Below are 26930 nucleotides of genomic sequence, written 5' to 3' on the forward strand. Positions count from 1 at the left end.
TTAATTTATTAAAAAATTAAATTATTTAGTAAAAAAAATTACAAAACATTACAAAAATCCTAAAAAAACATGACTTCTTGTTACAGACCATATAAAAAAATTGGCATCCCTTATCCACTCTACTAAAGACCCCCCCCAAGACCTACCTGATATATACCAGGTCCCTTGCAGTTGTAAGCTGTCCTACTTTGGCCAAGCAGGCAGGACAGCAAATATCAGAACACAAGGACAACATCCAGTTTCACCAATACAGCCACTCTGGTCTTGCTAACCATGCGCTGGATATCTGCCATAGAATACGGTGGAAGAAAGCCACGATAATACACCTTAGTAAATGCAAATATGAAAGGCTTTTCATGGAATCAGCTTCAGTCCTAAGAAACAATCCAAACCTCAACAAATTTGGCTGCATGAGACTGCCTCAAATTTGGGAAACCTACATCAGAAGACCTTCAGCCCAATCGCCCAAGAATCTTCCTGTTTCTTTCTCACTTACTGTTTATTGTGCCTGCGTGCACGTGTCTTGTTCTTAAGTTTCTTGAAAATTGCAACGTGACGTTGCCAAAATATTGAAGTATATTAAAATTTATTTTAATGTATATCCTAGGTTACGTTGTAATTTCCTTTAATTATTTAGTAAAAAATGCATAACCAATGTCTAAGCTTTTCCACGAGAATTCTTTATTTATAGAACACTGGGGTGGGTATAGCTTTACCATAAGGCTATACCCCCCCCCCTCCCATTAACACACACATACCATCTACTGTATGAAAAAGGAAGGCTTTGTTGATGTCATGTTTTTTCTTTTATGAAAAAAATTATACATAGAGTTGCATTTCTGATCTCCTCTATTTCAGCTTACTTTGGGGGTGGGGAGCTAGCACCGAATGAATTAAAACTTTGTGAGGAATGAATAAATAAAAATTATTTTAAGGTTATTAAAATGTTGTTACTGCACATTTGCAACTTTTTTTAATATCTTATGTTCTAGGTTAGAAAAGCAGATTTCAACAATGATCCATATGTTCAAGAATTTGGTTTAACAATAAGCAACACAATGATGGAAGTTCGAGGGCGGATTCTACCTCCACCTAAACTCCAGTATGGTGGAAGGGTATGTTAAGTATTCAGTATAGTTAAAATTTCATAAATTTAAAATGTTAAATTGAAATTTGATTACACAAGTAGATCAAATCACTTGTGTGGCATAAATCAAATCACTTGTGTGGCATAAATCATAAGAATTCATATGAAGATTATATTGTACTAATAGAACAAAATATAAAATCTATGTTTATATTGTGATTTTTCAGAGACTGACAGAATAAAAAAAAAGTTAAAATTTCTTGTTTTCGATATCATCATCATCAAATTCCTGACGTTCCCTCAAGGGATGTACAGGATATGATGGTACTACATGAAAAATTTACATCATTACTAACTTCCTATCTACAATTTTCCTCCAAATCAGTCTGTTACTTGTCAAGACTCCAACATTATCAGATCTTATATTTCTATTGTGAAAAGCACTTTGTACTGTATCATTCCACCTATATCTTGGTCTTCCTCTGGGTCGTTTTCCTGCCAACCAGGCAGAGAACACTTGTTTTGCTAATCTTTCCTTGCCCATTCTGTTTAAGTGACCATACCACCCGAGATTACATACATTTTTACATTAGCCAGGCGCTATCAGCATGGGAGGATTTTTGGCCTCAAGCACCACATGTCGCCACTGGGCACAGTCCTCTGCAACTGTCCGCCATGTTCTGGTCTTCAGCCTGACAGCCTGCTGGTTACCACCTGAGATTAGTTCTGTTAACGCATTCCTGGATGCTGACAATGTCAAGTTCTTTCCTAATATCCTCGTTTTTAATATGACATTGCCATTGATGCCATCTGTTCACGCCTCTAATCTTTCTCGAGACTCTCATATCTGCTGTCTCTAGTCTTTGGTCAAGTGTTTTACTTCTGACTCAGCTCTCAGATCCATAAGTTAAAACTGGTTTGAACACTGTCTTGTATACAGCTAATTTAGTGTTCTACCTAATTTCTCTCTTATTCCATATGAATTTATTCAATTGACTTGCAACCATACCAGCTTTGTTGATTCTGTTGTCTATTTCCGTATTTAATTTACCATCTTCAGTAAAAATCATGTCTAAGTAGCTGAAATGGTTTACTTGTTCCACAGGTTCCCCATTCACAACCCAGTTGACATTTTCAACAATTCTACCTATTTTCATTGTCTTTGTCTTTTTAATGCTGACCTTCATACCATATCTATTACAACAGATATTCAATTTAGTGAGGGAATCTTGCAAACTTGTAGCGGATTTATTTAGAAGTATAACATCGTCTGCATAAAGCAAAGAACTGACATTAACATCTCCAATTTTAATGTCAGGTTTAATACCACTTTCCTTCATAATGTGATCCATTTAACATTAAACCATCTTCCTGTACTCCCTTCAATTCTAACAGCTGACTTATAACTCAAATAAAGACTAAGTATTGCTTGATATAATGATCTACTTGCACCATATAACCGTAGCATATTGAATAGCTTCTCTCTTGGCACCTTGTCATATGCCTTTTCCAGATCGACAAAACTTAAATATAGATCTTTGTTATATTCCCATGCTTTCTCAACTATTTGTCATAAAGTGAAGATCTGATCCTGACAGCCTCTATTTGGCCTGAATCCAGCTTGTTCTTCACCAAGCTTTTCTTCCACAATTCTTCTCAACCGTTTCTCAAGTATACTTGCATAGATCTTGCCAGGAACACTCAGTAGGGAAATACCTCTGTAATTCTCACATTCAGTTTTACTTCCCTTTTTATATATGGGTAATATTAGAGCTCTACTCCAATCATCGGGAATTCGTCCATCTGTCCAGGCTTTCTGAGCTATGCAGTGCAGCCACTGTAAGACTTATACCACCATACTTCAGCATTTCTGGTCGAATATCATCTACTCCTCCTGCCTGTCCACATTTTGAGCCTTTGATGGCTTTTTCTACTTCAACTATGGGTATGTATTCCTGACTGTATGCCTGTTGAGTGTTTTTTAGCACTGTGTTATCACTACTTGTTTCATTTAGCAATTTTTCAAAGTAATTACTCCATACTTCAAGGATATCTTTTTCTCCCATTTTCCTGTCACCTTTATCATCTCTAACTCCTTTTACAGCACTCTTTTCCATTTCTCAGCTTCTTCAACAACCTCCAGAATATCTTACCACCTTCTTGATATTTATTTTCTATGTTCTTGCCAAAGTCCTCCCATGATTTTTCTTTAGCTAGTTTTACACAGTGTTTTGCTATCTTACATTTGTCTGTATTCTCTAAGAGCAAAAGCTGACTTATTTGCCAGGAACTTTTGATATGATTTCTTCTTTTCCTTCACTGCCTCTTTAACTTCCTGTGTCCACCATGGAGTTCTGATTTTTCTATCCTTGCAGACAACCTCACCACACGCCTCTGGTGGAGTCAGTCAGGGTTTTCTGCAAGGCTTGCGACGAATCTAGAAGGTTTGGTTCCTGTTCTCTCACTCTTTCATTTTTTCTTCAATAATCTTTGTGTATTTTGTATCTAACAAATCGTTTTGTATTTAACATTTTGTAATCATTGTGTATTTTAGTGTACAGTTCCCTTCTGAGAACTGCTCAACTTTTATTCGCTTTAAAACTTTCTTACATGTTATTCTTTTCAATATGAAATTCAATTTTATCCTGCATAAGACTAAATAGTGATCACTTTCAATTACAAATCCTCTGTGCACTCTGGTGTCCTGCACCAGTGGGAAAACATCACTATTAACAATAACATAGTCAATGAGACTTTTCTGAGTCCTTGCTTCTTCTCTTCATGTGAATGTGTGCAAATTTTATGTTGGAAAATGGTGTTAGTAATAACCAGTCGATGTCCTGAGCAGAAATCCAACAGGTATTTGCCATTATTATTAGCTTTGCTCTTTTATCCAAATTTCCCAAAATATTTTTGTATGTCTGACAATCATTTCATACTCTGCTATTTAGATCCCCAACTTTTCCTTTTTCATTGTGTCAGATGCTTTCTCTAAAGCATCAAAAAATTCCTCCACTTCTACCTTAGTAGAACCTTCTGTGGGACCATAGGCACAAATAAGTCTCATTGTCCAATTCCCCATTCTTATATTTGGCCACATCACTCTTTAGACTGCCTGCCATTCAAGATTAGCCTCATATTTTGTGTTGAATGCTATGGCTCCTCCTCCTTTTCCATGATTATCATTGCCTGAATATAACATTTTGTATTTATTGCTCAGAAAGATATCACCAGTTTTTGTCTTTTTTGTTTCAGTCAACCCTATTATGTCGATCTGGTACTTATCTAATTCTTCAGCTAGCTCCATTTCTTTGCCATTGAGGCTTCTTATGTTGATAGTACCGATCTTTAACTCTGGTGATGTTAGTTGGGATGTGCTTTCAGATTTGTTCCAATAACTAACTTTTCGCTGTTCGCCCTGGTTTCCTGGCAAATCAGTGGGGACCTTGTTTAACCGGGCAACGCCCCAGCCGCCATGAAACTTTGTCATGTTGTACAATCATTTTCTATATTAGTTTAAGCCAATAAGAATACAATTTGGTCGGCTAAATCCCAAATTGCTACCCCCATCCTCGTTCGTTCAGTATCCGGGTAGATACTCAAGAGGGTGCACCACGAGAAGTTGAGGATTGGACATTAGGTCATTAGCCCTTGTCGGTTCTTCACATTCCTTTAAAAGCTATGTGGAAGTCTCCTCTCAGTTATACAGCATTTGACCTTTAAGCACCCCCCTTCTTGTTTTCATTAAGTACATAATGTCTATTTGGAAGTCAAAATATTAGTCATCAACTGTTCCAACGGAAATTAGCAAGTCAAGCAGACTCCATTTCTTTCTATTCTCCCATGTTCTTTCTTTGTGAATACTGCTGCAGTTTTTTTTTCCTAAATGTTATCTGGTCTCCATCTTTTCTGTGGTCTCCCTCTTGACTTTTTCCCTCAATTCTTATTTCATATGTTCTTAGTATTTATAAATTAATTCTCATATGTGCAACCCACTTCAAGCAGGAGTTCACAAACTCCTGCTTGAAGAATTTGTTCTTGTTCCTAAACATTCGCAATGTCTATATTTAATTCTGTCCGTCCTTGTTTTTGCCAACATTTCTCTCATAACTTTTATTTCTGTTTATGGAATTGTACTTATCTCTTTTTATTAGTCTCTGTCTCTCTGCTACATGAGACAAAATGAAAAAAAAAAAAAAAAAAAAAAAAAACATTTGTTAACCAGAAGCTTACACATCATTTTGATCTTACTATTCCAAAGTGGAACACTTACACTGTTAGAAAAAAAAAAAGCTTGGCCCAGTGAAATCCTTCTCAGTATCTCCTGATCTAAACCTTCTTTACTAGAAAGTACACTTCCTAAATATTCAACAAAGTTTTTACTACTCTTTAAGACCTGTGTAAGTTAATGATTTTAGACTTAATGGGTATTTTCTCTGTGATTTAAAATCATATTCTTACTCTTCTTCTTCTTCTTGCTATTAATATGTAACCCATATTTCTGTGTGTTCCATTTGGTCACTTTCTTCCATTGCTCTTGTGAACATGTCCAAATCACTATATCATCTTTGAACATAGGTGTTTCTTCTTTGTGGTTCATATTTATATTTAAACACTTCTTTGTCTGTCATTAAGCATTAACTGTTAACACAAGTATAAGGGCTGAGTGATATGGTTATCTTTTAAAGGCTGCTATTATGTTATCTTTGTCTTGTTTAACCTTCCTAGTGGCCAAAATGAATCAAGTACATGAACCACATTAGGATTAAATATCATAAGCAGCTTTCTATCTTTTATCATGTAATTACTCTATTCTGCTGTTAATCACTCAATGGTGATTATGGGGCAGATTAACTGTAATGCAGAGACTTTTGAGTCCATTTGAAGTGAAACATATACTGCTTGTAATTTCCTTTATCAGAAAATCTCTTTTAATATGTTAATGTTTGCTTTTCATTTTATTTATTTTGCTTGATCATAAGAGGAGCCTCCATAGCCCAGTCAGTATAGATGAAGTCCTTTGGTCAGAAAGACCTGGGTTTGATTCCCGTCAGTGACATGAGGAATCTTTATCCGGTCTCTTTCCACTAAAGGTGAGATAGGTCATATGGAGGTAGGTGTTTTTTGTCCCCCAGAACAGGCAAACTGGTCCCATGAACACACATTACAGTCATGAGTATATCCCTGCCATATGCCAGTCTTAAGCCCAGATAAAATGGGAGGTGGGGGGGAGAAGCAATGGTGAACTAATCTGTAAAAAATCTAACCAGGAATACTTTGTGGGCAATGCCTAAAAAGTCACCTACAGTCGGAAATGACTGAAAAAGGAAATACCAGATCATAAGAGTTAGAGAAAGAATTTTATATATGTGAAAATAAACTAATATAAATAAATTACATTATAATAAATATGCTAGACAAATTATATTCTTTCTTTTAATCCTTCACCCAAGCATAAGTAAACAAGTTTGCATGTGAATCACTAAACAATTCATAGAAACGTGTGGTAGACAGTGGTATAATTCAAATGTGGCTTAGAAAATGTAAAGGGAATCGGAATTTATTTACAACTCTGATATAAACTGGTTTTCATAGATTAAGGAACAAACAGAAAAAGCACTAACTCAAGAACTGCATGACAAATTTTTATGCTATTCACTGATAAGCAGCATGATATAAGATTTCAAAATGCCCACAAAAATTGTAAACGAATAGTTTAATTCAGTAACAAATGGATAAATGATGACAATGGTCAAAAACAAGGGGTCAAAATTATGAGGCATGGCCTAGATTTGTTTCAAGATTCTTGAACCATCTTAACAACCAACATCCAAAATAAAATTTACAACAGAACTAGAAGTTAACAGTTCCCTTTCTTTTCTTGATGTAAAACTTACTTGGTTACTTGAAAAACTAAAGATCAGAAATAAACAAAAACCTACACATACCAACAGATATACTATGTACTTGATCTTGTTAGACTCCACCTTACACCTTGTTGAAAGGCTTATACGCTGGTTACACATGATAACTAATATTTAAGGAATTGACAGCATATACTAGAAATATAAATTAAATAAACTTTAATATATACTTTCCGATATTTCGGCAAACGTCACGTTGCCATCTTCTTGGGAACTTACTACAAAGGCACGTGCACACAAGTACTAATAACAGCAAATGAGACTGAAGCTAACATTTTCCTAAAGTCCTGATGGTGCTCCCTGGCAGGCTATATTGGTAGTTCTTGGCCTTTGGGCTGAAGTTCTTCTGATAAAAGTTTCCCAAATTTGGGGCAGTCTCGTGCATCCAAATTTGTTGAGGTTTGGCATGTTCCTAAGGGCCGAGGCTAATTCCATGAATAGTCTTTCATACTTGAACTTGCTGCGGTGTATTACTGTGGCTTTCTTCCATCTACTCGCCACAGAATAAGATGGAAGAAAGCCACAGTAATACACCGCAGCAAGTTCAAGTATGAAAGATTATTCATGGAATCAGCCTCGGCCCTTAGGAACATGCCAAATCTCAACAAATTTGGATGCATGAGACTGCCCCAAATTTGGGAAACTTTTATCAGAAGAACTTCAGCCCAAAGGCCAAGAACTACCAATATAGCCCACCAGGGGGCACCATCAGGACTTTAGGAAAACGTTAGCTTCAGTCTCATTTGCTGTTATTAGTACTTGTGTGCACGTGCCTTTGTAGTAAGTTCCCAAGAAGATGGCAACGTGACGTTTGCCGAAATATCGGAAAGTATATATTAAAGTTTATTTAATTTATATTTCTAGTATACGCTGTCAATTCATTAAATATTAGTTACCACCTTACACCAGATGGTTTCAAACTTACTGCCACATGAAAAACTGTTACTAGTATTGCTGTTATAGATTTCAACTCTAACTGGATTCAAGTCATTCAATATCATTAGCAGCACATCCATTCCTCTCCTATCCTGTGTATCCTTCCTAAAAAATACTGTTCTTTTTACACTTGATACTAGTTAACATGTCTGTCTCTGTAGTCTTGCAGATCACTGTTCTTATCTAGTGCCTTACTTATGCAGATATCCTTGCACATGCTTGACAAGTCTCCTGGTGATCACAAACTCGTACTTGCCTCATAAGGGAAAGTACGATTTCCTCATTCTCATCATTAAGACAGCTACATAACATTGTTTCTCTTACACACAGATTCTCATCATAACTTAGTTTCCCTGACTCCCTGTGTTGGTCATACCAATTAATAATTTCTCAAGACTCTTTGATGCCAAATGCATTCAAGTGTAGGCATTCCTCTTATACAAACCCATTTTTCCTTCAAAATTAACTCCACACATCCAAAAACTTTCATCCATCTGCAACGAATGGATAAGAGTTTTTATATAACGAATTATTTGTAATCATATCCCTTCTTAATTAATTTCTATCATATCTAGGTAATATAGTTATGATTTTCACTTTCTCATTCTTCACTCTTACTTCCAAGAATCCTTCATTATCCTCTCTCATACTGAAGTTATCACTAGTTAAGTCATTTGTACCCACTAGAATTACAATCTCTTTTGCTCTGCTTTTCTGTTATTCAATTGCATGTGCTTTTGCTACAGGGAAACTTGAAGTTATAACCTGCTCATCAATGGCATGTTGTGCGATAGTCACTGTACCGAATAATAGCCTTTTTTTTTTTACAATCAACTTTACTTGTTACTTTACTTGCACTAATTTACCTGTGCGATAGTCACTGTACCGAATAATAGCCTTTTTTTTTTTTACAATCAACTTTACTTGTTACTTTACTTGCACTAATTTACCTGATTTTGTGCTTTGTTGTTTCTCATTTTTGCTGCTTAACTTTCTTATCCTCCTTTCAACACCACTCAACTTTCTGTAATTCCCCATGTGTTTGTCTAATAATCTACTTGAACTTTGCAATTTCAGAGGTTAAATTATTTTTAGTATCCTCTTTATTAGGTCAGGCACTTTTGTTCTTCACTGTTCTTGTTAGTGTTCTGCTTTTTTGGTGCCATTTCACAGTTGTATTTACTAGACTATCTCAAAAATATATAAAAACACTAAATACTCTAAAAACCTGAAAATGTACACTAATTTTCTAAGGATCAAACAATAAGACAAAAATCAATTTTACATGAGTGCTAAATACACCAACCACTCAGTGTAACCTCGAACCCATTTCACACACACATGCATACATATATATAATTCATATGTACATGTTTCAATTATTATTTTTTGTATAATAGCTACTTCATATACATAATATATAATTATAACATCAATTGCATTGCTGTTAACGTTTTAACTGATCTCAGCTTTTTGAATATCTGACATAGTTTGTTTCTTTACTTGCTCTTTACAAATGCTTGTGATGAATACTTCAGTGTAGCATATCATTATATCTATAGAAATGTTCAATGGTATTTTTATTTAAATTTTCTCTTTCTAATTTCCAGTTGTTTGTCAATACAAATATATTGTGAAAAAATCACAATTGTTTTTGTTTATATATGTGGTTGTGCATTGTTCATGAATTGTGTTTATGTGTGATAGTGATTTTAGCAAAGACAATGCAGCAAGCAATTCACTTGATTCAAGTTGATGTGACCAAAATAAGAATTATGATTTAGTGTTTAGGTATTCAAAATGCCTATTTGTTTCACTGACAGACATAATTTTACTCCTTTCAAGTAAGGCACTGGGAGGATAACATACAATTGTGTCACTTCGTGACTGAAACAGAATGTTTTATGCATGTTAGAGCATGTGAGAGTAAAAAGAATACCGTAACTGTAAACAATTGAGATACACACACACACACAAATATGGAGGAAGTGATGTCATTGTCGTCAAGTTCCATTAGTAGTGGTCTTTGATAAAGAAAGAAAGAAGTTTAATGATATTTTGTGTGGATTGACTGGGTATCTTTTTGTTGATTCAAAGTTGGGGAGAATTATAAAGAGCACTGCTGATAATTCCCTTCAGGAAGATTTTAAATAGACTTTTAGCTTGGACAAAAGAGCAGGGTGTAGTTTTAACATTAATTAGTGCAAGGTGTTGCATTTTGCGGTGCAGAGATATAAGGCTGTATAATGATGAAACTGTGCTTCATGAAGTGGATGAGATTTGGGATCTGGGAGTAATGGCTGACAGTAGACTTTAAGTTTAGAGAGCATATTCCAAGTGTTGCAAAGACTGCACATCACATTGCCACTATGATAAGGAGGTATTTACACTGTAAAAAAAAATCATCAGACTACTTGGACTATTGTGATCAGATTTAGTCACCTAATTCCCATTGTGATATGGAAACATATCACAATGTTCAGAGAAGGAAGGTTCAGAGACAAGTGACTGGCAATATCAGATTAAAGGAATGTAAATTACAGAGTTTAGTGGATAGAAAGAAAAGAAGTGATATGATAGAGACATTTAAGTTAGTGAGGGGATTGTCAAAAGAGTAGAAGATGAGAGCAGAAGAATCAACGAACCATCCCTGGAAGTTGTATAAGAGTGTGGTGAAGAGGGTGTAAGGAATGGATTTTTTACATGAAGAATTGTGGGTGGATGGAACACATTACTGGAATATGTTGTTAATGCAAGGAGTGTATTTAAGAATATTAGGTTCAGTATGATAAATATGTTAGATGTTGAGTGAACTTCTCACAGTGAGTTTGCTGACTCCATAGAGGGAGTAATAATAATAATATACACATGATGTGTCTTCATTGGGATAAAAACTTATTAGGAAGAGGCGGTATATATTCTGCTTCTTCCTGATAAGGTGATTGTAAAGAGAGTGTGAAAGGGAACCTTACTGTCCCATCCTCTCTCAATTATAGCATAAGGTGACTGTAAAGAGAGTGTGAAAGGGGACCTTAATACATATTACTGTCCCATCCTATCACACTTACAACATCATAGAAAGGTATAATATGCTTGCAATCTTCCTTGAGTGAATCAAAGAGAAAAATATGGACTCACTCCTGATATAGGAAAAACGGTTCCACTACATGAGAAACCATTAGTGGGAAAGAAAAAAAAATAAGGTAATGTGCACCTCTCTTCCAGAACTATTAATAGGCAAAATAGATAGTCCTATAAGAAAATAACTCTGCTTAGATACTTATTATCTTGGACAGAGTTGAATTTGACTTGTGGATACTTTCCTGGCAAGAGAAATGAACACTGGCTGTCCACAATTCCCTTAAGAAAGAAAAAATCCAAGACCAGATAATAAAAGTCTTATACCATCTAGAGGTTGCAGTGAATATTCTTGATACTGGTAGATCTGTTATTAAAATATACCATATTATTCCATGTGTAGTCATGGAAACATGATGTCACATTCATCAGAAGAAAAAACTCAGAGAAAAAAATTCTCATGGTTTGGAGATGTTATTGCATTGCTGCTTATTATTGCTGACATGTAAATTTATACAAAAATAGGTATATTCTTTCTATAGCAACTATCCTTTATATAGTATTGTGCCTGTTGGTATTTGGTTGAGACTGGTAGTTTGCTGTTGCGAGAGTTCATGGTGTTTGCTATAGCGAGAGTTGGATGTAATGTCAGTATTATGTTTATTATTCTCTTCTGTTTGAAGGTCCTATTTTTCATCCTTAGTTGCCCCTAAGATTATATATACTATAACCCATTAATGTTTTTTTGTGAATTGACATCTATTGTACAATAAAGTGATCAACATGTGATCTTCACCGAGAAGAGAAGAAAAAAAATCATACGATGTTATAATAACCTAACTCTTTCAACAGGAGTGACAAATATTTAGATACATAGAAAAAGTAGATAAAATAAAACAAATGGTATAAGTTCAGCTAATCATCCAAAACGTGGTTACCAGAAGTTTACAGCATGACTGTGGGTGTGTGAAATATCTTTCATAGGATAAACTGACAATGAGTAGAACAGCATACCTCCACAGACATAAAGCAGTATAAAATGACTAGTATAAAACAGTCGTTGCTATATTTCTAGGCATATAAATCCTCAAGGCATATATAATTTCTTAGTTCCTTTATGTGAAATAAAGGAACTAAGAAATATGCCACAAGGCAGAATAGTATAAAACTGTATTATATTACAAATAAACAAGATTCATTCAGAACCCTTAGATATAGTTTGTATCCCAGTGAACCATTAATATTAACCTATTATTCTTGCTAAGTTGTTTTCCATCCATATTTTTTCCAAGTGGAAGCAAGTTAAAGTCGTTTCACAATTTTAACAAGAGCAGTTGACTTTACTACAAAGTTGTCCTAGCTATCTCATTGTGGAAATAGCTGCTCTCCAGACTAGTGTTTCAAATCACTATGAACTCTTTATCAGTGAGAATCTAGACCCACAGAGTTACAGGTTAAGTACTAGTTCAAAAGCAAAAGTAATATTTTACATATGCAATTATCAAAATGATGTGTGAATTTTTTTACTATACTATGGACTTGAGATAGTTGTAGGTTTTTCTAGTGGAAAAAAACCTACAATTATTTCAAGTGTGTGAATGAATATATATATATATATATATATATATATCATACTCAACAAGAAATTTTATGTGAAGTTTCTACAGCAAAACACACCTCTGAAAGCAAGAATATAATTTCTTGGCTAGTAATATACCATTCAGTCTAATAGGAAAAATTTAACATTAGTTCAGTAGCTTATCTTAATATATTACATAAACATGTGCACCAGCAACAATGGCTTTAAAAATTATAGTGAAAAAAAAAACATAATAAAAATCAATAGCTGGTGACAAAGCTGTTAATTCATTAATGAGATTAGTCACATATATCATCTTAGTCATTGCCAACTCCTGATGAACAAGGCTTAGTTCAAAACATTTAGAACAATACAGGTAACATTCAAATTGTCTTGTATAAATTTGCATGAATTATCCATAAATAAGTAACAAAACAACAGTTTGTGTGTGCACTTGTGCACATGTTTCCACCAAAGGAAACTGTAATATATATATATAAATCCTATAAATAATAAAGTTAAATTATATTACAAAATTAGTTGCATGTTTTCTACTTTAATCTAAAGCATTTTTGCTTTGCAGACCAAACAGCAAGCAATTCCAAATCAAGGAGTGTGGGACATGAGGGGAAAACAGTTTCATACTGGTGTTGAAATTCGTGTGTGGGCTATTGCTTGCTTCGCTCCACAGCGAACTTGCCGAGAAGATGCTCTCAGGTAAACTGCTTAATTCTGCAATTAGGTGTTTTTCTGTTTCATTCAGTATTATTTACTATAGCAATTGCAAGATATTATGTATATCAGTGGTTCCCAAACTGTGCACTGGGGTGTCGTGAAATATTTGTACAAAGCTGGTACAAATATTTCAGGTTTTTGGCAGTCGTTGTGATAAAATCAAGTATCGTCCGAAAATCAGCGAACATTTGAGATGATGCGCAATGAACAGCAGGCTCACCCATCCCACTAATTACAATTTATTTATTCAATGGTTTGATTGATCAAAATATATATTTATTTAATACTTTTTATATAAATTGTTTTTGAATTTGAAATAAGTGTTTCGTTTATTTTTTTAACTTAACAAACCTAACTGCACCAACTGTACACTGCAACTGTTAGGTAGGCCTATGTTCTGACTTTGGGCATCGTGGAAAAATCCTGATACACTAAGGGCACCATGAACCGAAACAGTTTGGTTTGGGAACCACTGATGTATATGTTGCCTATTAATGGACATTTAATAGGGGCATGCATGGTAGACATAATACAACTTTTAAATTAATGGTTTCACACATGTAAAGGAAACTATTTATTTATTACATACTCCCATGTATTTCACTTAATATATCACAGGCATCATTCAGGGAGAAGGTAAACAATTGGCTACAACATTTAAATTATGAACACAAGAACAAGTCATTCAGCATGCGTATACTATCACTTGTCTTGGTCACAGCTGTACAAGTAAGATGATGAGTTCCAGAGTATAGTTGTATGTTTAAAAAAAAAAAAAATAATAATAATAATAATAAGCAGTACAAGTAAGATGATGAGTTCCAGAGCATAGTTGTATAGTTTATAAAAAAAAAAAAAAATTAAGCGGTTAATATAATAATAAACAATAAATCACTTCCCAAAATGTAGAGATAGGCATGCAGTCTGTTTGTTTAATAACACGTGGTGTAGGGTTTCACAATTCAAGAAATAGATGATCAGATTTAAATCCACTGTAGTGTAGCATCTTGGGTTTTGTTCCAGTGAACTCTGTGTCTAGTGTTGATGGCATGAGAAGCAAAGCCTGAACCTTTTGATTCCAGAAATCTTATATAATCTTAATGCTCTTGGATTCTAATCATAGCAGAATGGTCAGTCTTGTCTAAAGTGGCAAAGGTGACAAGAACAGAGTATTTGATAAACACCAGGTAAGGAGAGATGTGATAAATTATCCTTAATAGGTGATAAGAAAGAAGATGGTACACAGATTATATTGGTGGAGAGTCCTTGCTATTTGTTTAGAAGTTCTTTTTGGGTAGGCTATGCAGACCTTTCAACATCAGATTGCAGTCTGCAGAAGGAGGATAATTATCATTTATTTTCTGTATTGTGATTTTGTTATATCCATTAAGAAGTTATACTGAGTTTTATTTTATTTTACTTCTTCCTATAGAAGAAAGTCTGAAGAACAAATTGTACATGCTCATGAGGCTTTGATAATACATGTTGTTTGTGAAGGATGATGATGATGTGAAGCTTTGTTGAGGTATGTGCCTGTAAATGAAAAATTCAATATTACAAGAAGAGTAGGGTATCCAGAAAGGGAAGACTGTTGTTAGATCCATGCTCAATGGCGTGAACTTAATGCGAGTGTATAAGGAGTTAATTTTTTCCATACTCTGAAATAGTTCTGTTTCAGAATGAGACCAGAACAAAATGTAGCCAAATATGAGGTTGAGGAGAAATTGTGTTAGAAATTTGGTCCTCTAATTGCTCCATAAAGTAATTGGCTAAAGCAGGTGATACAGGACTGCCTATTGCAGTATCCTTGATTTGTTGAAACAATTTATTTTGTTAAATAAAGTAACCATCATTGATAGTAAACTGAAATAATTTAACGATTTATCAGGGAAGTCTCCTTGTAAAAGTTGTAGTTTCTTAAAGTGGCATATTTGTAAACAGGGAAACACTTCATCAAAAGAGACTATTATTTTAGACCCTTGAAGACAGATCTTTCATTTGAAGTCAAAACTATTTTTTATATAAGAGGTGGCTTTGCCAGTGAAGTTTTGTAGAAGACTCGGGAGATGCTTATATTTGAAATAATAACTAAAAGATCCTATGAAATCAGCTATCAGGCATAAATGTATAATCAGATTTGTGCACTTTAGAAAGGCCATAAATATTTAGGGGACAAGCAGGATGAATCAACCTGCAACTTTTCAGTAGTATTAGCATCTAAAGAGTGGTCGATATAATAATTTGTTTAGGTGGCTTTGTGTAGGATCTGTGCTAATTATACTAATTATATATTATACTTATAACAGTGTGAGTATTTCAGTATAAGTAACAGAGAGCTTGTAATTCAGGTAATGACAGTCGCTTGTAATGATGACATAACATTAGTGAAGTATGTTTAATTGCATTGTTTGTTAGCTAGAAGTGCTACTGATGTACATTTCCTGCCACACTCATGCATGTTATGTGATAATTCTGCCTGAATGGCATCAGGAATGAGATCTTACAGTATTACTTGGTCACCAGACACTATATAAATATAAACCATAAATTGTTTTGTTATTGATGTTTGAATGTATAATTTTAGATGGCACTTACTGTTTTCAGATGGAAATTAATGTCTGTTTGTTAATCTAGGAATTGAATATATATGATAAAAATTATGCTGTGTGATCACAAATATGGATAACATAGAATATTAAGTTAGAAATGTGAGATTCCATTTTTTAAGATCAATAAAAATAGGCTTCTGACTTTTTTTTTTAAAAAAAAGTGTATTATCTAGTCATCAGTTTCCATGTATAGCAATTCAAATTTTTTTAATGAGAGTTTAATTAGGATTAAGTTTTTTAGTCAGTTTAATGAGAGTCTGGAGACTAGGAGAACTGGGCAATTCAAAAGTTCAGTAATCTACCATTTATTCGACTCTTCAATTATCAGAACTTGCTGTTCTAATAAAGTACAATTACATGGTTCTCTACCGGAGGTTGATTGACATGCAAGTGTTTGGTTAATTGAAGGGTCATTGTTTTGAAGGTCAGATAAGTGGTACTGTAGTTCATTAATTTTCAGTATGGTATGTAATGTATATAGTTGTATCACTATGCACATTGTTACACATCAGTTTCTTAGATAGTATTCTATGATGTTGCAAAAATAATTTTTGCTGCAATACAACAGGTTTGTACATTGGATATTTATACACTGAAATTATCACTTTTATTAAACTTTGTTGATTTTTATAATTTCTTTGTGGGAATTAGTGAATATAAAATATTTTATCATGTGGCTACACTTTGCAGTTAACTGTTATTAGTATTTATATTTATTATAATAATAATTTATCAACTTGGCTGAAACTTAAATTCTTGAATTAAAATTGATTTCATTTGCATTTAGGAACTTTACACAACAGCTACAAAAGATAAGTAATGATGCAGGGATGCCCATAATTGGTCAGCCGTGTTTCTGTAAATATGCGAATGGGGCTGAACAAGTTGAACCAATGTTTCGCTACCTCAAATCAACATTCCAGGGTCTGCAGCTAGTCGTAGTTGTTCTTCCTGGGAAGACACCTGTATATGGTAAGTTATTAATTTCATATAACTGAGTAATTTATTAATTTTAATTGTGCATATGTCTTTTCAAAATTCTATTTGCTCTTCTTTCCTGTATCTTCCATTTATCTCAATTAGTCTTCATTTACTCCAAAGGGATATATGAAAATAGTTGAGGAGGGAGAATTAAAAATGTGCACTGATGAATAATCTATTCTTGAAAAGTATTTGTTTTGAAAAGCACATGTATGCTAGGGAAGGAGAGATTGATGAAAGTAGGTATCTTATCATTACATATTCTTAACATCACATATTCTTATCATTACAAGAGGCATTTAGCCTCTTGTAATGATAAGAATCTAGTATTTTTGCCTTCAGGTATAAATTACAAGTGATAACTCTATACAATCATCTCTCACTGTAACAATTTTTTTCTTGTATTGAGCTGATTATATTTATGAAAATTTGTGTACATTAGAAAAGTGCTATGAATTTGATATGAAAAATGGAAAAGAAGTTGTAAGACTATTAAAATAAGGTGAATGATGTTCAACAACTAAGCTTATTAGATTGAAATGAAAAGATTTTCTTCTGAGATAAAAGTAATAGGTTGTGGTTTTTAAAAAAAAAGTATGTTGGCTTCAGATTATAAAGGAAATGAAAGAATTAAAGTATATTTTAAAATTGTTAAATATCCTTTTAATATGGCTGAACATTTTGGTTTTCAATAGCTTAGGAAATAAGAAACATGTATAATGCAAGGAGAAAAGTGTACAAATTCGAATGTAACCGATATAACTTTGTGGTTGACATTAATACAGGTGTATTTATGCTAGGCCCAAACTATAGTGATATCAGAAACTGCATGATACAAAAAAATGAAAAGCACATTATTTAAAATAAAAAAAAAAACTTATAGATATAATTAGAAATTGCAGTTTCTTCACACCTTGCGAATAGAAAATCCATCATTGCAATTATAGACCATTCAATGTAATAAGGCTTCACATTTTCGAATAGAGATTCATATTTATTTGATTCTGTGTTATAATTTAGAATTATCCCAAAGAATCATGTAGATAATGAAACTATCATTCCAAACCAGACTGACTGGATTTGTGTGATACAGGAATGATAAATATCATATTGAGAGTGAGGGCAAAGATCATTTACTTAATGATGATTATAATTACACTAAAGAATTAAAGTTGAGCAGTTTTCAGTGGTGAGCTGTAGGCTCAGGTACACAGTTCATATGGTTGGAGTGAAAACGAAACAGTTTGAAAACAAGAAGCAAAAACCTTATAGGACAGTCAATTGCAAAAGCCTCTAAACTCATGCTAGATTCAGGAAGTTGACAGTTTTGAAAAAGAAGAAATCATGTTCAAAGTTCCTAATAAGGAAGTTAGCAAGTTCGCTTAGAGAATATGGGGGAGGGAATGTAAAAAAGACTAATCTGACTACAAGTAGTTAAAAGGTCATCAGAAGGCATTGGGAAGAATATAGAAGAAAAACATCATGAATCAAGCAAAATGGTTCTGGAGGCTATTGAAAAAAATTTAGAGATGGAAGAAATATTATTGTAAAAGTAATTAGAGATGACCAATGTAGAATAAAAACAATCCTTGACCCCTTCCCATGCAATATGCTTATCATGCTTAAAGTTTTATATATATCATTGTTTTTCTTTTATGAGCAAAACAATGATATATAACAATTAATTTTAATAAATTAAACAATTAAAATATAACATGTGGCAGTTAACAGTTGCAATTTTGAGAATGATATTCAAATTCTCAAATTCAAATAGGAAGAGGGGATGATGGAGAAATTGTTGGCGAACATTGCTTAGGCACCAGAAATGACAGAGGAGATCGCCTAGTCCAGTTCTGTCAGGAAGAAGCTCTAACAATAGCAAATACCTGGTTTAAACTTCCACCCAGAAGACTGTACACTTGGAAATTGCCTCAAGATAACCAACATAACATTGTCCGAAATCAAATTGATTATATACTGATAAATAAAAGATTCCACAGTAGTATAAAGAGTGCAAAGACTTATCCTGGAGCAGATATCTCATCAGACCACAATCCCATAGTTGCAGAAGTACGTCTTAGATTAAAATCAGCTAAAAAATCACAAAAGAAGAAAAAGAAAATTGATGTAGAAAAACTGAAAGACCCGAACATAAATAAAAGTGCCAAGACACAGCTTAACCTGCGATTACAACAGATTAACATAGAAGAAAATAAAAGTATGGAATCTCTTTGGAATAGCTTAAAGAATGCCATCGTAACAACAAGTATTGAAGAAGTAGGTTATGTGAATAATATAAAACAACAGGAATGGATGGCAGATGAGATTCTTTCTCTTATTGATACAAGAAGAATGTACAAAAACAAAGACCTAGCCAGGTATACAGAAACACATAACATCATCAAGAAAAAAATAAAAGAAGCCAAGGAAAATTGGATGAAAAATTTATGTACTGAAATTGAACTGCTTCAGAAGAAACATGATAATTTCGATCTGTATAAGAAAATCAATGAAATTTCCGGAAAACTGAGGAAAAAGCAAATAGTGTCTCTAAGAGACGAAAATGGAAAAATAGTTCTAGAAGAAGAGAATAAAGCACAGATTTGGATAAAATATGTAACAGAACTTTTCAATGATACTAGACAGAAGCCTATAAATATAAAAGATAACATTCAAGGACCAGCAATCATGAAATGCGAAATAGAGAATGCTATACGAACAAGTAAAACAGGAAAAGCCAGTGGACCAGATGGTGTGCAAACAGAATTTTTAAAATTAATAGAACCAGATAACATCAAACTTCTTGAAAAACTATTTAATGAAATATATGAAAGTGATGAATTTCCATCAGATTGGCTCAAATCTACATTTATCACTTTCCCAAAGAAACCCAAAGCGAATTCCTGTGGTGACTTCCGACTTATTAGTCTAATGAGCCAAACATTAAAAATATTTTTGAAAGTAATTCAGAATCGCATTTATAGAAAAAGTGAAGAAACTCTAAGTGAAACACAATTCGGCTTTCGGAATGGTATTGGTATACTAGAGAGGCCCTTTTCCGTACCCAAATATTGATACAAAAATGCATAGAAAAACAGAAATCTGTCTTTATGTGTTTCATAGATTTTGAAAAAGCATTCGACAAAGTCAGACACACTAACTTAATAGAAGTCCTTCAAAAAATAAGGCTAGACGAACAAGACATAAGACTAATAACAAATCTGTATTGGAATCAGTCAGCTACCGTTCAATTAGACAACATTACCACCAGTGATATTAACATCAAAAGAGGAGTGAGACAAGGATGAGTGCTCTCACCACTCCTGTTCAACATATACGCAGAGGTAATTTTAAAAAAGCATTGGAAGAATGTCCAGAGGGAATCACAATAAATGGAAAGATTGTTAACAACCTACGATATGCAGATGACACCGTGCATAATTGCAGATAACATTATGGATCTCCAAAAACTCATTGACAGAGTATACATAGAAAGCCAAAGAATGGGAATAAATATAAACATCAACAAGACAAAATACATGATCATCAGCAAACATCCAGCCTCATCAATGAAACTGACACTCAATGGGAAAAATATTGATCAAGTGTCAAGATATAAATATTTTGGTTGTTGGCTTAATGAATGGTGGGATCCAGAAATAGATATAAAGACAAGGATTGAAGTTGCACGGCAGTCCTTCATGAAAATGAGAACACTATTCTGCAATAAAGACCTAAGCATGGAAGTCAGATGCTGAATGCTGAAATGTTACGTGTGATCTATTCTGCTCTATGGAGTTGAAACATGGACATTGAAGGCGACAACCATCAAGAAAATCGAAGCCTTTGAGATGTGGCTATACAGAAGAATGCTGAAGATATCATGGACAGAAAAAATTACCAATGAAGAGGTCTTAAAATCCATTGGCAAAGCTAAACATCTTGTACAAATAATCAAGAAATGAAAAACATCATATCTTGGCCACATCATGAGAAACAGCAAATACCAACTTCTACAAACTATTTTGGTAGGAAGAATTGATGGCAAAGGAACTAGAGGAAGAAAAAGAATATCATGGTTTGACAACATCAAGATGTGGACAGGAAAGAGCAGTGCACAACTGCTCAGATTAGCACAAGACCTGCAGTTTGTTCGCCAAGATGGTCGCTGACCTTCGATAGAAGATAGCACAATAAGAAGAAGAAGATTCAAATTCTCACAAATTGATATGCAGTAATATTTCAGAAGAATATTGCGACTCTTCATATTTCCACACCAATGCTGTAGCTACCCCAAGGTGTTTTACTTTCACCCACATTCTTTTTCCTGTTTATAAATGACCCTCTTTCACTAACCTCAGATTCATCTGTAGTTCTGATGATGACAATATACTCCATTTCTCTTTATTAATTGGACAAAGTCTGTAGTTCTTAAATATCCTAAACACGAGATCTTTCATAATCAATGCCTTAAATGCTGATCTTGTAGTCATATTTTATATTTTAGTGATGCATTGACATTCTTGTCAACTTTAATGCTTCCAAAATGCAGTCCTATTGTATTTCAATGCAAGAAAGACTACACTTCTTTTTTCACTACTATCAAAGTTGGCAGTGGTTAAAGAAGTGTAGTCTTTCTTGCATTGAAATACAATAGGACTGCATTTTGGAAGCATTAAAGTTGACAAGAATGTCACTGCATCACTAAAATATATCTAGATTCCCAACTTTAATAAATACCTCTAACCTTTCCTGTCATAATAAGCTCGTCATATCCTAGCCTTCTCTAATGTCCTCTCTGCTCCAGACATTACAAGAAAATATGGCAAGGTATTACTGAAAGCAAAACCAACAGGTACACGTACAGAAAAAATGGATACTTCTGTATCCACTGAAAGGAAACTAAACTCAACTGATCCTGACACATCAGATGATGCATTAAACATTTTTTCAGGGAAAGAGATGGAAATTAGCTGTCCATACTTCAAAATCATTTGCAAAATATGGGCCATATAAAAGTAAGCCCTCAAATTCTCACAAATCAGAGAAGTCTACAAAGCCAAAAGAATTAAAAAAAAAAAAAAAAAAATCTTATGGTGGAACTGTAATCGATTTTGCCAAAATATCAGTGATATCAAGGTTCTGCAGAAACATAAACCAATTGTTTTTCTGTTTGCAGGAATCATATTTAAAATAAAGTGATGACCCCTTAAAGCATTCACTGTTATTCGTAAGGAGAGAACTGAAGATGGTCGTACTCATGGCAGAGTTGCTATCCTGGTAGGCGACCATATTCCTTTCCAGCATGTCCAGCTAATACTGGATCTGAAAGTGGTAGCCATTTGCTTGTCAGTGAGATTTCTTATTAGGATATGTTTTATTTGCCTCTAGTTCTGAGTTAAATCATGTTGACCTTGATGCTTCAGCCCATGAATAACTTTAATGAACACGCCATTGTGAAGTAGTGCCAAGATGAATGGATGAGGCCATTTTGTGCTTGAAAATGATATCTCCCTTCTTGGTTGTGGACAGTATCTTCTTCCATATGCCTGCACATTCATATTCTGCAATAGATTTTAAAGCTGTATAACTGAGAGGAGACCTCCACATAGCCTTTAAAGGAATGCGGAGAACCGACCAGGGCTTCTGACCTAATGTCCAATCCTCACCTTCTCATGGTGCACCCTGTTGGGTATCTGGGGCTGGGGCATCGCTCGGTTAAACAAGGCCCCCGTTGTTTTCGCCAGGGAACCAGGGCGAACAGCGAAAAGTCAGCTACTGGAACAAATCGGAAAACAAACCCCAACTCAACATCACCAGAGTTAAAGATCGGTACTAGCAACGTAAGAAGACTGAATGGAAAAGAAATGGAGCTAGCTGAGGAATTAGATAAGTACCAGATTGACATAATAGGGGTGACTGAAACAAAAAAGACCAAAACCGGTGAGTTCTTTCTGAGCAATAAATACAAAATGTTATATTTAGGCAATGACAATCAAGGAAAAGGAGTAGCCATAGTATTCAACACAAAATACGAGGCTAATCTTCTTGAATGGCAGTCAGTCTCAAGTAGAGTAATGTGGGCAAATATGAGAATGGGGAACTGGATAATGAGACTTATTTGTGCCTATGGTCCCACAGAAGGTTCTACTAAGGTAGAAGTGAAGGAATTTTTTGACGCTTTAGAAAAAGGAAAAGTTGGTCCTTGTTGGGGATCTAAATAACAGAGTAGGAAATGATTGTCAGACATACAAAAATATTTTGGGAAAATTTGGAAAAAAGAGCAAAGCTAATAATAATGACAAATATCTGTTGGATTTCTGCTCAGGACATGGACTGGTTATTACTAACACCATGTTCCAACATAAAAATGTGCACAAATTCACATGGAGAGAAGAGGCTAGGAATAAGAAAAGTCTCATTGACTATGTTATTGTTGATAGTGATGTTTTCTCCCTGGTGCACGACACCAGAGTGTACAGAGGATTTGAAATTGGAAGTGATCACTATTTAGTCTTGAGCAGGATAAAATTGAATTTCATATTGAAAAGAATAACATGTAAGAAAGTTTTAAAGCGAATAAAAGTTGAGCAGCTCTCAGATGTAAACTGTAGACTAAAATACAGAAATATTATTGAAAAGAAAATGAAAGAGTTTGAGAACAGGAATCAAACCTTGGAGATTCAGTGGCAAACTCTGAAGGAAACATTGATTGATTCTGCCAGAGAGGCATGTGGTGAGGTTGTGTGCAAAGATAAAAAAAATCAGAACTCCCTGGTGGACACAGGAAGTTAAAGAGGCAGTGAAGGAAAAGAAGAAAGCATATCAAAAGTTCCTGGCAAATAAGTCAGCTTTTACTCTTACAGAATACAGAGACAAATGTAAGAAAGCTAAACAGTGTGTAAAACTAGCTAAACAAAAGTCATGGGAGGACTTTGGCAAGAATATAGAAAATAAATATCAAGAAGGTGGCAAAATATTCTGGAGGTTGTTGAAGAAGCTTAGGAATGGAGGAAAGAGTGCTGTAAAAGGAATTAGAGATGATAAAGGTGAAATGAAAACAGGAGAAAAGAAAACAGGAGAAAAAGATATCCTTGAAGTATGGAGTAATTACTTTGAAAAACTGCTAAATGAAACAAGCAGTGATGACAGCACAGTGATAAAAAACACTGACAGGCATGCAGTCAGGAATACATATCCATATTTGAAGTAGAAAAAACCATCAAAGGCTTGAAATGTGGAAAGGCAGCAGGAGTAGATGATATTCGACCAGAAATGCTGAAGTATGGTGGTATAAAAGTCTTACAGTGGCTGCACTGCATAGTTCAGAAAGCCTGGACAGAGGGACGAATTCCCGATGATTGGAGTAGAGCTCTCATTGTACCCATATATAAAAATGAAATAAAACGGAATGTGAGAATTACAGAGGTATTTCCCTACTGAGTGTTCCTGGCAAGATCTATGCAAGTATACTTGAGAAACGGTTGAGAAGAATTGTGGAAGAAAAGCTTGGTGAAGAACAAGCAGGATTCAGGCCAAACAGAGGCTGTCAGGATCAGATCTTCACTTTACGACAAATAGTCGAAAAAGCATGGGAATATAACAAAGATCTATATTTAATCTTTGTCGATTTGGAAAAGGCATATGATAAGGTGCCAAGAGAGAAGCTATTCAATACGCTACGGTTATATGGTGTCAATGGGCATTATATCAAGTAATACTCATTCTTATTTGAGTTGTAAGTCAGCAGTTAGAATTGAAGGAAGAACAGGAAGATGGTTTAATGTTAAATCTGGTGTGAGACAAGGATGTACATTATCCCCTCTGTTATTCATTATCTATATGGATCACATTATGAAGGAAAGTGGTATTAAACCTGATATCAAAATTGGAGATGTTAATGTCAGCTCTTTGCTCTGTGCGGATGATGTTATACTTCTAAATAAATCTGCTACGAGTCTGCAAGATTCTCTGACTAAATTGAATAGCTGTTGTAATAGATATGGTATGAAGGTCAGCAATAAAAAGACAAAGACAATGAAAATAGGCAAAATCATTGAAAATGTCAACTGTGTTGTGAATGGAGAACCTGTGGAACAAGTAAAACATTTCAGCTACTTAGGCACGATTTTTACAAGATGACAAATTAAATATAGAAATAGACAACAGAATCAGCAAAGCTGGTATGGTGGGAAGTCAATTGAATAAATTCATATGGAATAAGAGAGAAATTAGTCGGAACACTAAATTAGCTGTTTTCAAGACAGTGTTCAAACCATTTTTAACTTATGGATCTGAGAGCTGGGTCAGAAGTAAAACACTTCACCAAAGACTAGAGACTGCAGATGTGAGAGTCCTGAGAAAGATTAGGGGCATGAACAGATGGCATCAATAGCAATATCATATTAAAAATGAGGATATTAGGAAAGAACTTGACATTGTCAGCATCCAGGGATGCATTAGCAGAGCTAATCTCAGGTGGTATGGTCACTTAAATAGAATGGGAGAGGAAGGATTCGCAAAACAAGTGTTCTCTGCCAGGTTGGCAGGAAAACGACCCATTGGAAGACCAAGATATAGGTGGATTGATACGGTACAAAGTGCCTTAGATGATAGAAATATAAGATCTGAAAATGTTGGAGTCTTAACAAGTAACAGACTGATTTGGAGGAAAATTGCAGATAGGAAGTTAGTAATGATGTAATTTTTTCATGTAGTACTGTCATATCCTGTACACCCCTTGAGAGTACATGGCAGGAATTTGATGATGATGATGATTTTGCAGTCCCCCCCCCCCCCCCCCGCCATTCTACTGTTCATGTGGGATGTTGATAAGAACATATATGGAATCAAGCATTTTCCTGTGGTGTGCACTATATCCTCAGAGTAATCATGTTCTATACATGGATGCTCACATGTAAAATTGACCAGGCTGACTGATTTTTCCCCATCTTGCCTAATTTAATGCAGATTCCCTACTACATCAAATGTCATAGCTTTTAAACATGAGTCAAAGCACATTAGATGTCAGTCAGAAACGGTCATGGATCAAGTTTACATCTATCAATTGTATGTTCATTGCAAAAGTTATATAAGGATAAGCTTTGGAAATTGAAGGGTGGGTATAGAACACACCATTCATCTACCCTGGCACATAATGGATGTGTAGTTGCTGAACTTACGCAATTGTGCAGATACTTTAGGGGAAAGCTTCGTTAGAATCTCAACAACAGCTTCTGTCCTCTTGAATTTTTAATATTGAAAGAACAAAACAAGAGAAGCAGCTCAACTTTTCTGCAAATGGGCAAGAACTCTATGATCAGCCCTTTGTTAAGGAGGAACAAAAAAAAAATCGTCTACTGTCTCATGATGACATTGCCCCTTCATATGATGCATTATTAGCTGTCCACAAGTTTCAGGCTAAAAAATCAATCACAGAGATGGACCATCCTCTGTATTCACCAGGCTAAGCACCTTGCAACTTTTGGCTCTTCTCAAACTGAAGAATGCCTTAAAAGGGTGCAAATTTTTTGACATCCAAACATCATGTGGTGACAATAACAAACAGCATTCCAGAAGACCATTTGCAGATATATTTTGAACAATGGCTGTGTCTGAGTGCATTGCTGCGTAAGGGGACTACTTTGAAGATGATAGATGCTACTAGGCTACAGGTAAGCAAATATAGTTTTCATGCATGCATTCTGGGAATTGAATTTTCATAGCTTGTACAAACTGGTAACCTAGAAGGCCATAAGTGATCATGTTCAGTTTCCAATGAGCAAAGTGATGGTGGTGGTGCTGTATCAGGCAGTGAAAATTAACTACTACTTGAGAAGAAACAGAAATTCAAGATATACGTGAATTGATCCATTTAGGACTGCATCATTTTATAAGAAAACTTGAATGGTAAAGCTTGCGCTGAAATCTTGACCAAAATGATATTGCAATGTTGTTAAGTTCTTTTAAATTTGAAATAATTTTACAAAAAAAACTTGTAA

The 26930-nt window shown here is 34.5% G+C and overlaps 1 protein-coding gene across 1 annotated transcript in view; it reads left to right on the plus strand.

Moving 5' to 3' along the window:
- Nucleotides 1–26930, plus strand: part of LOC150107437 (protein argonaute-2-like) — a 218859-nt gene that overhangs the window by 106613 nt on the left and 85316 nt on the right. Inside the window, exons 11-13 of the mRNA XM_090392096.1 lie at nucleotides 993–1115; nucleotides 13188–13321; nucleotides 16736–16920. Coding sequence (XP_090248222.1) covers nucleotides 993–1115; nucleotides 13188–13321; nucleotides 16736–16920 — 442 coding nt within the window. The remainder of the gene's footprint in view (nucleotides 1–992; nucleotides 1116–13187; nucleotides 13322–16735; nucleotides 16921–26930) is intronic.

This window comes from Typopeltis vanoorti, chromosome 4 (assembly GCF_054136105.1).
Source record: "Typopeltis vanoorti isolate ZY-2024b chromosome 4, IOZ_Tvanoo_1.0, whole genome shotgun sequence".
Taxonomy (NCBI): Eukaryota; Metazoa; Arthropoda; class Arachnida; order Uropygi; family Thelyphonidae; genus Typopeltis; species Typopeltis vanoorti.